This window comes from Cucumis sativus, unplaced genomic scaffold (genome assembly GCF_000004075.3).
Source record: "Cucumis sativus cultivar 9930 unplaced genomic scaffold, Cucumber_9930_V3 scaffold38, whole genome shotgun sequence".
In the NCBI taxonomy this organism is placed as follows: Eukaryota; Viridiplantae; Streptophyta; class Magnoliopsida; order Cucurbitales; family Cucurbitaceae; genus Cucumis; species Cucumis sativus.
The window spans coordinates 182111-196654 of NW_022279547.1; the positions used below are offsets into that span (position 1 = coordinate 182111).

Here is a 14544-nt window from a genome sequence, read left to right on the forward strand (position 1 = left end):
ACAGAAACGCTTAATCTAACCAATTGCAACGAAGCAAGAATTCAAGTTAAACCGAATTTATGTGGTATTATACCTACTACCACTGAAATTACAGACTTTAATAGAAGTAATTTTTTCTTGAATTTTGATGATATTGAGCCTATGGATCCCCCATGTATTTTCAAGGGAAGTCTTATTCTTAAGGATTTTCAAAAACCCTATTGATTAACTAAGGGTTAGGCAAGCTTTGGAAGATGAAGATGTTAATGTTTTGTTCTTCCCTCAAGAACTTGATGTGTTTAAATCCACTAAAACAGCTCCCTCCTTTTCAAGAAATCCATTAGAAGCTTTGAATCAAATTCATGTTTCCTCACCGGCGCCGGAGGCCGACAATCTGATTGGAAATGAAATATGTCCGTTAGAAATTAATAGGCTGTATCCAAGGAAGAGAGAGAATTCAGCAGAAGATATCTATGCATTTAATTCATTGGGCTTTGGTCTAACCTCAAATGGTGGAAAGCTCAAATGGGGCTACTTTCCAGCCTAGTATGAACACGAAAAAAGCTTTAACAAGGAAAGAGAATGTGAATGGAAATGATTCTCTGCAAAGTAATTGTTCTGCTTCCATCCGTAAGGGCACGAAAAAGAAATTTAAAAGAGAGCCTGTTGTAGTTCCTCCGTTATTCCTCCCAAAAGACAGCTCAGCAGCATTAACTAATCACTCAAGAACCCTTCCACCTTCCAGCCGTGTTCTCATATCTTCCTCTGCCTTGGAATCCAACTCTTCCTTGCCTTTTTCCAACCAATCAAACAGTACAGTGAATATAGCATTCCAATTGTCCAAGGATAACTCGAATAATGATCTTCTTCAGTCTCCATCTCACAATACGAGTGAGTTCGAAATACCTCAGAAATTTCCGGCTAACATTTGCTTGCATCAACGAATGAAGAGAAACAAGAAGTGCAAGATTCCTAAAATGTCTCAAGGAAGTTCTTATTTGGTTAAGCCTTTCCGAAAACACTTGACCAAGAAAAGGACTTCTTTTAGCAATTCTTGGACAAAAATCACAAACCCTGACTTGCTTGAGGCTGTTGTGTCAAGATCCAAGTCCCTGGCCTAAATCAAAACAGGTCAGCTTCTTTACCTTTTTTGAATAAACCTGGTTCCCATTTCGGATGTAATTCCCAAGAGTCTTTCAATCCTCCTTCTGTGCGAGGATTACATAGCAATTTTCAGACTTCTCATAAAGGTACGAAAGACTTTGATGAAGAGTCATTGGCAAGTGTAAGCAGTGAAGAACAGGAAAGAGGACAATGAGGAGATAGAAATTACAATAAAATGCCAGTTGATATGAACAAGGCTTTAAGTATTTTATTCCAATCTGAAGAGGTTCAATTACTTTCCATTAAGAAAAGCTTTCCTTTACTCCACTGTAAAAGAAAAATACATACCTAAAAATTGCATTCCATAGTGGATACCTGTGAAATCTCTTTAGCCTAATCCAAAGGAAAACAGGTCATTCGGTGGATATCCTCAGGGTTGAAAATTGAAGATTAGCTATTGAATTGCATGATGATTTGGACAAAAACATGGTGGCTGATTCTTAGAAGTTTTCAAAAGAAATTAGTCCAGACATACTACTAATTCAAGATTCTAGAATGGACAGCTTCGTTAAAGAAGTCATAGAAAGCATATAGAGCTCAAAAGATGTCGGCCAGATTTTAGTTGGAAGCTTTAAAGATTTTCAGGGACTTTCTTACAAGGTGGGTTGAAGGTTTTTTCAGAAAACTGACATTGCTAAAGCTGACTTCTCTTTGATAACTGGAGTAATGAGTTGAAGGCAGTGCTGGCAAGTTTATGTGGATTGGAAGAAGACTACTTCCAGATCCTCTGGACTTTGGATTGTGTTGGCAAGTTAGCTTTGAGGCAGCTGTTTGCATCTTCTTGGCTTTCATTTTCTCCTATCATCTTGAAGATTTGGATGTGCAGTACTTTTTATACGAGTGGAGTGGGCTAATTTTGAGAGAGTGTTTAAGTATTGCTTTTTACTTAGCTTTCTACTGATGTACTGTATTGTGTGGCTTTGATTAGCTCGTTTATTTTCTGATTCGGACTCGTATTTAAGTTTCCATCATATTATTTTGCCCGATTATAGTCTTTGTTTATGTTTTAGCTTGTTTTTTCCCTTAGTTCTTTTGGTTTTGGTATAATACTCTTGTACTTTGAGCTTTAGTCTCATTATCCTTCATAAAGAGGCTTATTTTCGTTTCAAAAAAAAAATATCTTGGCAATGATTGTAATTTTTAAGTTATTAAGTTATTTGCAAGTTTCTTTTCAAGGTGTTGATGGTACTAATGGGGTGTCAACCTAGTTGAGATGCCCGGGTGCACCTCCTGATCCACAGCTTTATGCTTGTTGTTTCCATTGTACTTTGAGCATAGTCTCATATCATTATTTTAATGAAAAAGCTTGTTTCTTGTCAAAAAAGGGTGCTGGTGCTGGTGCTGGTGGTTTCAAAGGGTACATAATGGTGTACAAGTTCGATGCCCTCTCACTGATGAAGGCAAGGCGAGGGCTTTTTTTCTCAAAGAAGAAAGGAGTGGGGAGTGGGTGGTGGTTTTTTTTTGCTTATGAAGCATGAATACTCCATGTGAAGCAAAAAATCGTATCAAATACGTATCAAATATCAATACTCCTAAATACTTCCCATATACATATCGGATAAGTGATTTGACATATTTGCTTTTAATAAAAAACAAATATCAAATGCACTTCTGAAGTGGACACGTTGGACCTTCTAAAAAGAAGGCATCTAATCTTTCCCAATCCAAACTAGGTAGCATATTTAAAAAGCCCATTGCCCCCACCAAAACTAAAAGGAAAAATGATGTAATTCAAGTTGGATTGATTTTTCAAAAAGAATTCTCTGCCATATTTCGGGCTAGGAGACTGTTATATATTGATATCTCAAGGTTAGTTACAAGTTAGTTACAAGGTTTTTTTATTTAGTTAGTTACAAGACTGTTTTAGGAAAGTTAGTTACAGCTGTATTTCTAATTAGTTAGGGATTTTTACTAACTAACTAGCTATAGTTTACATCATTCCACCCCCCTAAGGATGGACTCGTCCCAGAGTCCATCAGTCAGCAAGCCTGAAACACGATCTGGTGCATGGTATGGCTTTAGGTCAGCAACATTGAAGACTGGGTGTATGTGTATGTCTTGTGGTAGATCGATCTTGAAGGCATTATCTCCGTATTTCTCTAATATAGGGAATGGCCCAATTTGTCTGTCTTTCAGCTTGTTGTAGGTGCCAGTAGGAAATCTGCTCTTTTCAGGTGTACCATTACTAGGTCTCCTTTATTGAAGTGGGCTTGTCTTCTTTTTTTATCTGCTGCCTTTTTGTAGGAGTCTGTTGTCTGTATAAGATGATCATGGACTTCCTTGTGTAGTTTTTTGATATTTTCTGCCATGCATTCTGCTTCGTTGTTGAGATCCACGGTTGTGGGGAGTGTAGTGAGATCAAAGGTTAATCGTGGTAGTTTGGTATAAACTACTTCGAAGGGGGACTTTCCTGTTGATCTGTTCTTCATATTATTGAAGGCGAATTCAGCTTGAGCTAATGCTAGATCCCATTGTTTTGGTTTTGACCCGCTAAGGCAGCGTAGCAGATTACCGAGGGTCCTGTTTGTTACTTCAGTTTGTCCATCTGTCTGTGGGTGGGCTGTGGTGCTGAATTTCAGTGTTGTGTCAAACTTCTTCCACAGTGTTCGCCAAAAGTGACTCAGGAACTTGACATCTCTGTCTAATACTATGCTTTTAGGTACTCCATGTAGTCGTACTACTTCTTTAAAGAAGAGGTTGGCTATGTAGATTGCATCATTTGTCTTTTTGCATGCTACGAAATGTGTCATTTTGCTGAATCTGTCCACCATGACCATTATTGAGTCAAATTGTCTTTGTGTTTTTGGTAATCCAATCACGAAGTCAATTGATAAATCTTCCCATATTGAGGTCGGGATGGGTAGTGGCGAGTATAATCCTGCATTCGTGCTGGAGCCTTTGGTTCTTTGACAGATGGGGCATCTTTTTACGAAATTATTGGAGTCTTTTCTTATTTGCGGCCAGTAGTATCGTTTGGAAGTGATCTCCAATGTCTTATTCTGTCCGAAATGTCCAGCTAGCCCTCCAGAATGTGCTTCCTTTATTAAGGCTTCACGTAGTGAGGTGTGCGGGATGCATAATTGTTCTCCTTTAAATAGATATCCTTCAACAATGTGGTAGTCATCAGCGTCTAAGAAGTTGGAGCATTTGTACCAGATATCCTTTATATGAGGGAACTCATGAAGGAGCTGCTGTAATTTGGGTTCTATGTCTTCAACCTGTTTTTCTTTGGTTTTTTCAATAACAACCAGTCCTAGGATGTCTTGTTCCCTTTCTTTAAGCATGTTTTTCCCACTAACAGTGATGAATAACTGTTTCTCACCTCTTAACCCTTCGTTAATCTTTTTCGTTATAGGGAGTAAGACTACCTTTCTTCCCATCCATTGAAACTCATATGTATTTTCTCTCCTTTGTGTAATGATTGAGTATCATACTGCCAAGGTCTTCCTAGTAGGAGATGGCATACATCCATCTCAATGACATCACAAACAATTTGGTCTTTGTAGGCGTTTCCAATGGAGAGAGGGACTGTACAGATTTCGCTGACCGTGGCTTCTCCTCCTTTTCTCACCCAACCTATCTTGTAAGGGTTTGGATGTGCTTCAGCCTTTAGATTCAAGACTGTTACTAATTTCTTTGCTACGAAGTTTTCACTGCTGCCGTTGTCTATGATTACATCACATACTCTTCCGTTTATGGTGCATCTTGTCTTGAAAAGACAGTGGCGTTGCAGGTTCTTTTCTTCCTTGGGCGTAATTAGTAACCGTTGGATAACACAAGAGACCCTTTCCCCATCATCTGCTTCAATCAGTTCAGTTTCTTCCTCTGCTTCTATACTGTCTTCACTTGTCTGTCCTCCATCTTCGGCTATTGCAATGGTTTTTCTTTGCGGACAGTTGTTGGACAGGTGGCCAGTTTGGCCACATCGGAAGCATTTTCCTAATGACGGGCGGGAGTAGTTGTTCTGACCACTAGGCTTGAACGTCTGTTCTTTCTTTCTTTCAACGGCTACTTCTTGATTATCAATCTCTTTCCCTTTTGCTTTTGTTGAGGTTGAAGGTTGGTCGTTTGTTTTGCTTTTTGTCGAATTTGTTTCCCATGCTGATCTTCTATTTAGATTCTTGGATCGAATTGCAATCATCTCCTCTACCGTTTCTGCAAATGATATTGCTTCAGACAGGAAACGGAATGGTTGTAGTCTGACCTTTTCCTTGATGTCGAATCGAAGGCCTCCCACAAATCTTGCAACCTGGTGCTGTTCATTTTCGCTTAGGTTTGTTCTTGCACTCAGGCGGTGGAATTCTTCAATGTACTCAGCTACTGTCCGGACACCTTGGCGGCAGTTTTGGTACTGATTGTATAAAGTTTGTTCGTAGTTTGGTGGTAAGAATCTTGCCTTCAGCAATTTTTTCATCTTTTCCCATGAGCGAACCGGTTGTTTCCCGCATCTTTGTCTATTGATTTCTAACTGATCCACCAAGCTGATGCACCAGCCCTTAATTTTAAGGCTACTAGGTGGACTTTCTTGCGTTCAGGCGTATCCATGTAGTTGAAGAAGTTTTCAGTACTCTTTATCCAGTCCAAGAATGCTTCTATGTTTCGTTTGCCATAATACATGGGAAGGTCGATCTTCATCTTATAATCGTGGTATTCTCCTCTTCTGGCCTCAATTCTTCGGTTATTTCTTCCTGCTCGTGCTTCATCATTGAAGTTCCACATGTTTCCTTGTTCATCCCCGCTTGAAGAATCATCTTCTTGGGTTTCTTGCCAATCTTCTTGATCTTCTTGAAGGTCTTCGTCAAGCTGTTGCTGTATAGCGTAACCGGGTCTCCTTCTTTGAAGTCCTCGTGGATTGTTCATGTTTCTAACGTATCCCCTTGCTCGCCGGCCTCTTGCTTCACCAAAACGTTGGTCGTTTTGGAAGTTAATTTCATTCCGTGGTGGTGGCTGTGGGAATTCTCCTCTTCGGTTTAACAGTTCGACACTTTCCATCAACTTATCAAATTTGTTGTGGAGATCTCCCAAAGATTCTTCAACAGCCAGCAAGCGAACTGTTGATGTCTTTGGAGAGAGGACGGTGATTTCCTCCGCCGCTTCTTGCACACGGTTTTCCCCCGTGGCAGGGTTGTTAACTCTTCGGCCAGCCATTCCGTCCAAGAATCGGGCTGCTCTGATACCAATTTGATGTAATTCAAGTTGGATTGATTTTTCAAAAGAATTCTCTGCCATATTTCGGGCTAGGAGACTGTTATATATTGATATCTCAAGGTTAGTTACAAGTTAGTTACAAGGTTGTTTTATTTGGTTAGTTACAAGACTGTTTTAGGAAGTTAGTTACAGCTGTATTTCTAATTAGTTAGGGATTTTTACTAACTAACTAGCTATAGTTTACATCAAAAAATATTTAAAAAGACCAAACTAGAATCATCTAATCTTCATCCATCCCGCCTAAGTCACACAAAATAACCCACTTAAATATCTTTAACAATTCAATGAAGAAGTTTTTCATTTATCCTCGTACTTCTCTCTCTAATCTTCTTCTCCTCTGTCATTCTAACTCTGGTGCGCCAACCTTTTCTATTCTATTCCATTGCAATTGTATTTCAATATTTTTTAAGAGAAATTGTATTTCAATACCTTTGATAGTACTTCTGGTAAAGTATTTTGTAGTATTGTCATCAACTAGACCAGTGTTTTAAAAAGCGCACTAAGCCGCGCGCCTAGGTGCGCCTAGGCTCAAGGCGCCCACTTGGAGCTTATTTGTGAGGAAGTGCGGAGAATTCTAAAAAGCCCAGATTAGGCGCGCGCCTCAAAGGCGCAAGTCGAATTAGGAGTGGGCTATTTTTATAACTTATGGGCTGGGCTTTAATTAATAAAAAACTATTATTATCTAAATTTTTTAAACCTATTACGTGAAAGTGAAGAAACAACCCTTCACCCTTCTCCTCCCGCGCATGAATTTTCTTCAACACGACTCTTCATCTACTTTTTCGGTTCTTCCGTTCTGCTTCTACTTCAAAACTTTTTGCTTCCTTTTCCACCTTCTTCTTCACACAAAGCGTCAACAAATCTATTTGGTGCTGCGGCTGCCATTACTCTGTTTTTTGGTGCAAAAACAGAGGAAAAGAGAAGACAATAATATTCTGCTTCAGTTTTCACCTCCTCCATTTCAGCTTTATCGCGGGTGAGTATCTCAATCGTACGTTGTAAACTTTTTGCCTCCTCTTGGATTAGATTTAAATTCACATCAAGTGAATCTCTTTGTTCAGTTAACATCTGCATTGCTTTCTCCTTCTTCTGTAACTCTTTGACAAGAACATCAAACTCCACAGCATCCCACTTTCTTTCACCACAGCTTATTCAATTCTCATTTGAAGCTCAGAAATTCTCTTCCCGTTCTCTTCCTTTTCCTGTTTGAAACAGAATGTACTCTGTTTTAATTGAGCAACTTCCTTCTCTAACTTCTCAAATCTCAACCTCCATTTCCAGCCCATTTTTTTCCTTTTCAATCTCACCTTTCTCCTTCATTTTCACATCCACTTTCCTCTCTAAATCTTCAATTACCCTGCCTGATTCCTCCAACAACTTCTTAATCAATTCATTGTCTTTCGTCAGATTCACATTCAAAATCTCACATTCCTTTTTTTCACTCAACAACTTCTTCCATTTCGTACATGCTTTTCAAAGGATTATTAGTTTTTATCCTTTTACTTTCATTTAACATATTGATTGCTCAGAATGGTGAAAAGAACAAATATGGATGAACGAACTTGAAATGTTTTCTATCTATTGCATCTTTTGGCTCTATTGTCATTTCCTCTAATTTGGTTGCTAAGAGAATGGAAGGTGGATCCTCTCTTTCATTTTCGAGAACTAAGTTTCCACCTACAATTCCAATGAAACTCGAGAGGAATGAGATGAAATATAGCAGAGGATTGAGATAACTACAATCAAGTTTTGACCAAAAGTCTATATTTCATGCTAAGCATAGTGGGCTATTTTTTTAGATGTGGAATTCTGAGTATCTCTCCTTTGTTGATTTGACATCTTGCATTAAATTTCATACTCTACTGTGACACTTTGTTGTGTCACAGATTCATTTGGTTCTAGTATGTTTTGGTCTAAGTTAGCTATCAATTTGCTGATTTGACGGCTACGAACTACATATGTCGTTTTGTGTTTTCATAGCGTGGTATACCCATTGAGTGACTATTGGTTTTGTCTCTTGACTTATTTATTGTGTGCAAGTTTTGGACATCTTCTTCTTCTTATACTTCTCGACCACAACTTCCTTCAATAACCCATCAAACTCAACCTTCATCCCATCCCTCTCACAACACACTCCCCTCCAATCCTCCATTTATAACAGCTTCATCCCATCCATAGATAGCTTCTGTTTTTTATCTTTTTATAACAGCTTCTGTTTTAAATAGCTTCTGTTTTTTTTTTTTTTTTTATAACTTAGATCATAGATGGCTGATAAAAGTTCAAGAAAAATCCGGCATGGAAATATGGTCAATTGCAAAATGACCAAGATAAAAATACGTTTGTCTGTGGATTTTGTTCGAAAGTAACAAAAGGAGGGTATATAGAATGAAACAACACCTCGCTGATGGTTACAGAAATGTCACCGCCTGTACAAAATGTTCGGATCACGTGAAGGAAGAAATTAAAGAGTACATGTCCAAAAAAAAAAGAGATTAAAGAACAAAAAAATCTGATTGTGGACATTGATGTAGAAGATTACGGTATCGAGGATGAAGATGAAGGGAGTGTTAGTGTAAACAACATAACAACACCAAGGGGCCCGAGCTTGAAGAAGCCAAGGCAAAAGGGTCCAATGGATGCATTTTTTACTCCTAACCCAGAAACTGTGGTTCAAAATAGAAAGGACAAAGGAAAACAAACTTCATTGAATGGGGCATACAAGAAGGAAATGAGAGAGCACACCATCCAAAGAATTGCTCGATGGTTTTATGATGCAGGAGTGCCTCTGAATGCCTGCACATATGATAGTTTTGCCCCTATGATTGAGTCAATTGGACAATTCGGTCCTAGATTGAAACCACCATCTTATCATGAGTTAAGAGTTCCATGTTTGAAAAAGGAATTAGAAGCAACAAATGAGTTGATGAGTAACCATATGGCAAAGTGGGCCAAGGTTGGATGCACTGTTATGGCTGATGGATGGACCGATAGAAGAAATAGGACATTAATTAACTTTTTAGTTAACAGTCCTAAAGGCACCATGTTTATTGAGTCCATCGATGCTTCATCTTATGTGAAAGATGGAAAGAAGATGTTCGAGTTATTTGATAATTTTGTAGACCGAATTGGAGAAGCAAATGTTGGACAAGTAGTTACCGATAGTGCCTCAGTAAATGTGATGGCAGGTAAGAATGTAGACTACTTACAAGTTATAACTTTAATTTGTTAGATTTAGTTGAGTTCTACGTTAAATGTGTACTTATTTTCTTTGTTAATAGGGAGATTGTTAGAAGCAAAGCGACCACAGTTAATATGGTCTCCGTGTACCGCTCATTGCTTAGATTTGATGTTGGAGGATGTATACAAGATCTCGAATATTCGAAAAGCATTGAAAAGAGGCATGGAGATTAGCAATTTCATATATGTTCATCCTGGAATGTTAAACATGATGCGATGTTTTACTAACCAAAAGGACTTAGTTAGACTAGATAAGACTCGTTTTGCTACTGCCTGCATTACATTATCGAGTATACATCGTCAAAAGAATAATCTGAGGAAATGTTTACTTCAGATGAATGGAAGAATAGCAAATGGAGTAAGGAGCAACAAGCGAAACGAGTAGTTCAGACTATTTTGTTGGCTAGTTTTTGGACTACAATTGTTTTCACTCTTAAAGTATCTGGCCCACTAGTCCGAGTTCTTAGATTGGTTGATGGCGAGAAGAAGCCACCTAGGATATATTTATGAGGCCATGGATAGAGCTAAGGAAGCTATTGCTAAATCCTTTAATAATAATGAAGAAAAATACAAGGACATTTTCACCATAATTGATAAAAGATGGAGCTTCAGTTGCATCGTCCCCTGCATGCAGCGGGGTATTATTTAAACCTGTCATTCTATTATCTGAATCCTAATATCCAGAAGGATGATGAAATAGTTAATGGACTCTACTCATGCATAACAAAAATGGTTGCTTCATTGGAAGTACAAGACAAAATACTTGCAGAACTAAGCAAGTATAAGAGAGCTGAAGCATTATTCGGACAATCTTTAGCAATCAGACAAAGGGACAAAATATCTCCAGGTAAATTTCAACTAAACGATTACTCAACGATACTAGCAACAAGTTCTTCTATTAATATATATTTTTTGTTTGTGCCTATAGTGGAATGGTGGGATAATTTTGGACAATCAACTCCAAGCTTGCAAAAGTTTGATGTGAGAATTTTAGGTCTTACTTGTAGCGCTTCTGGATGCGAGCGTAATTGGAGTGTGTTTGAACAAGTTACCTTTTCTCTCCTTAAGTACATTGAGAATGAGAATCAAAATTTGTTGATTCACTGATAATGAAACTTTCTAATTTTTCAGCTTCATAGCAAGAAACGAAATAGGCTTGCTCAAAGTCGTTTGAATGATCTAGTGTTCATCAAATACAACACAGCATTAAAACATCGATACAACCTACAAGATATTGTCGATCCCATCTCCTTAAAAGATATTGATGATAGTAACGAATGGTTGATTGGAAGATTGGATGACGATTCTGAGGAGGATGATGAGTTGGTATTTGACGATGATTCTTTAACGTGGGGTGATGTTTCTAGAGCTGTCGGAGCAAAAAGAACCATCATTCTATTCTAGAGCTAGTACCTCTAGAGCAAAGACTAATGTTTCATGTTCATCCTCGTCTACCACGCAACGCAAACAAGTAAATTTAGATGACTTCGATTTGGAAGAAGAAGATACTGATGGCAATAAGTCTAACGAAGGAGTGAATGAAGACGAGGATCAATTTAGTGATGATGAGTTTGATCTTTAGGGATGAACTTTTATTTTGATTGTTGACTTGTTGTTGAATACTGGGTAGTTTTCTGTTGTGTTTTGTTGTTTAGGCTACTTATATTGGGTACTTATATTTTATACATTGTTGCTCTGCTACGAGTGTATATATATATTTTCTTTTCTTTTTATATATAGTGCGTCTTATCAAAAAAAGCTCACGCCTTTTTTTGCGCCTTGTGCCTAGGCTCCAGAGGACCAATGCGCCTTAGTGCGCCTTGAGCCTTTAAAAACACTGAACTTGACACTTCATGTCTATTAGTGCATTACATTTAGCATCTTTATGTTAAATCTGCATATATTTGATATTCTCTTAATTAAAATAATGTATCTTCAACGTATCCATATCCTAGTTTTTCAAAAATTGGCATATCATTTGTATCCTATTGAATTATCCTATATTTGTATTTGTGTTCATATTTACTACATTTTTTGTTGGAAGAGGAAGAAAAAGGGAGCTGGTGGGCTTTTCCTTTAATAGCAACAACGGTGAGCGGCACAACAATGATGGAGAGGGGTTGAAGGAGGAGAGGAGAGAGAGAATTCAATAAAATTAAAATTAGTATTTTATTCAACTTATTTATATTAATTAATAATATTTTTATTCATAGTAATTACCACATGTAGATCCTGTTAATAAAGGGAGCAAAATCAAGCATTTTTCAAATGTAGGAGACTCGATTGTTCAATTTTCAAACTTAGACAACAATTCAAAACAAACCTCAAGGATCAAAAGTGTAATTTTCACTTTGATATCTTGTTCAAATTGGATTTATGACCCATTTTATTCCCGCAAAGACACCTTCCTCTCTCTCATTCGTGTTTCTCTCTAAGAAAAACATACCCCGCAAAAACAGTGTATATTGAAAGTAAAAAAAATCAAAAACATCCAGTAAACATTATTAATCCCATACCTCAGCACCAGAAGACTGATCAGATGAACCTAAATTCCCGCAAGCATAGCACTGGTGCTGTTTGTACTCGCAATTCTTGCAAATAAAGGTTTCAATTGCCTGCCAGCAAGCCCATAGATATTGAAGAAAATTAACAAAGGGAGTTTGCAAGCATAGAAAACATACATGAATATTATCATACATCTACTTCTTCTTTAGAGAGACCGAGCGAGAAACAATCACCATCCTCTTCAGTTGCATGAAAGGACCTCATGCACCTCCCATCACAGCTATAAGAAAATCAAAATAGCTTATTAGGCTTAGCTTGATGCTTCTACTTGGGAGAAAATTTCCAATGACTTCTGTAATTATTCACTAGATCATATTATTTTGAACTAGAAACACTTTTGTGTGTGATTTCCTGGTCGAGCTGTCATTTCTATGTCATTCTGAGAAGAAGGCTAAAAGGGAAGGAAATTCCATCGAACTATGATTTTAAGAAACAAACAATTTTGCAAAGCCAGTAACCAACCTCGATAATTTAAAGTAGGGGAAAAAAACAATATGTGTATTGTGAAAAAAAGGCAGAAGGTATATTAAAAAATAACAGGAGAACAGGTATTGGCAGTTGAGATATGAAATATTACTCTCTCCACAAGAAAAAAAAACCTTATCATTTAGTTAAAATCGGACACAAGATCCATAAAATGAATTATCAAATATCAATGGATCACTTTAAACAAAACAGAAAGGAATGCACTACAGAAAATGAATACTTCAACATTTCATCAAAAATAATGAAATATACAAAAAGGAAACCCTAAAACCAAAGAAGATACTGAAAACTATAGAGAGAGAATAGGTACAAAAAATTTAGAAAGAACACTCCAAGATGATGCTACAAAACTATGTACCACCATGTATTTTCTTGGCCTTTTCTCTAACAGGATACAATAGAAAGGACCCATTAACGAAGGCATTTACAACATATAAGCAGCAGTGATGTGGGGGAAGGTTGGGGATCCAAAAGCCAAACCCTCCAAATGGAGTTTTCAAATAGGTCATCTATTTAGCAAAATCTGGTTCTTTAGCACAATGTTAATTGAAGATACCCAAAATTTAAAAGAATTCCTACTTAAAGGTTTTATTCATCTATCTCCTGCCCATTATAAGCTTAAATATTTCTTTCCAAACATAACTCCATACAAATTGCAAAATGAAGCACATCCGTAGATAATCTTCCCTATCCTTTGACTATAAGCCTAAAAGATTGGAAATCCAATGTTGACAACAAAGAGCAATCCTTCAATCATCTCTTACACCCCTTACTTTTGTGGCCCTGGTAGAACATTGTTTCTCCTTACACAGTTACAGCCAGTTGGATAACTTTTTTGTAACCTCCTTCAGCATCGGGCTTGCTTTCCTCCCCCCTCTTCTACAATATTATCATCTATGAAAGTGTTTCTAATTCAAACAAAATGACAAAGTATACCACTGAAATAACTATCATTTGAACAGTAACTATACTTTTTCCAAAATTATTCAAATTATAATAAATGCATGTTCCACATGCAAAATTTCCTTGTTACTATCTCTTGAATTAACAAGTGGCAAAGACTCGTATTCTGTAGAATTAATTCAATTCAATAGCCCAGCGACTAAGTTGTGCAAAACCAGATCTCTTCTTTGTTGACATTTTTTTAAGTACCTCAACTAGTTAAACATTGTACCCTCTACCACTATTTTCAAGATTTTAAGGTCATCTAAAGTCCCAAACGTAACAGAATCTTCATTAGAGTTTTTGGAGTCTTTGTACTCTTTTATGCCATGAAATCAACACTTGTGAGATGATATGAAACATATATCCTACTTGGCTACTGCACTCTGTGCTTGCAAGCTGACCGCAAGGAGATTAACCGTGTGTACTTTCACAATCATTACCCACAGAAAATCAGGGCCTTGCATTCCACCAACTGATCAGGACAGCTCCCTCTAAAATTGAGGACTTGGATCTCAGATTGTATGGGAATTATCTTTATAGAAAATGAAAAGCCTACGGGGATAAATATGGTTCCAGAAGTCCTGTAGGAACTTTCTGAAAAGAGGGTATAAAAAATATTTTGAGGATGGAAGTCAACATAACCTAGAACTGTGGAATGGTTGAGTCAAAAATTTTATTTATCTTGCACTAATTGAAACTCCATTGCCTGTGGGCGTGGCTTTGAGACTTAGGAATGTATCACGAACTCCTTCCTCCCTCCCCCCTGCCCTTTTGTTTCTTCTTCACATCCTTATAAAAAACTTTATTCAACAAAACAAATGAACATAATCTTTTCATTGTCTGCACAAGAATGAAAGAGAACCTGGGACTTGGCCAATATATCATCCTTTTAACTGCTTCTCCGATTAATGACATGTGATCCACCAAATCATTCTGGAAGGCCTCACTTCATACAAGCTG

At 37.4% G+C, this 14544-nt stretch overlaps 1 protein-coding gene and 1 pseudogene across 1 annotated transcript; both read right to left on the bottom strand.

Moving 5' to 3' along the window:
• The window catches only part of LOC116405843, a 35418-nt pseudogene that overhangs the window by 19799 nt on the left and 1075 nt on the right, over window positions 1-14544 (bottom strand).
• LOC116405837 lies at window positions 3370-5616 on the bottom strand. The gene is made up of 2 exons (XM_031889608.1): window positions 4741-5616; window positions 3370-4539 (listed from the first exon to the last, which is right to left on the bottom strand). The coding sequence occupies exons 1-2, from the start codon at window positions 5555-5557 to the stop codon at window positions 4508-4510; spliced, it is 849 nt and encodes a 282-aa protein (XP_031745468.1). The 5' UTR covers window positions 5558-5616; the 3' UTR covers window positions 3370-4507.

Coding starts and splice junctions, on each gene's coding strand:
- LOC116405837 (XM_031889608.1), bottom strand. CDS start 5,557: ATGAAAAAATTGCTGAAGGCAAGATTCTTACCACCAAACTACGAACAA. Junction 4,540..4,740: donor GAATCTAAAGGCTGAAGCAC/ATCCAAACCCTT, acceptor GAGAGAAAATAC/ATATGAGTTTCAATGGATGG.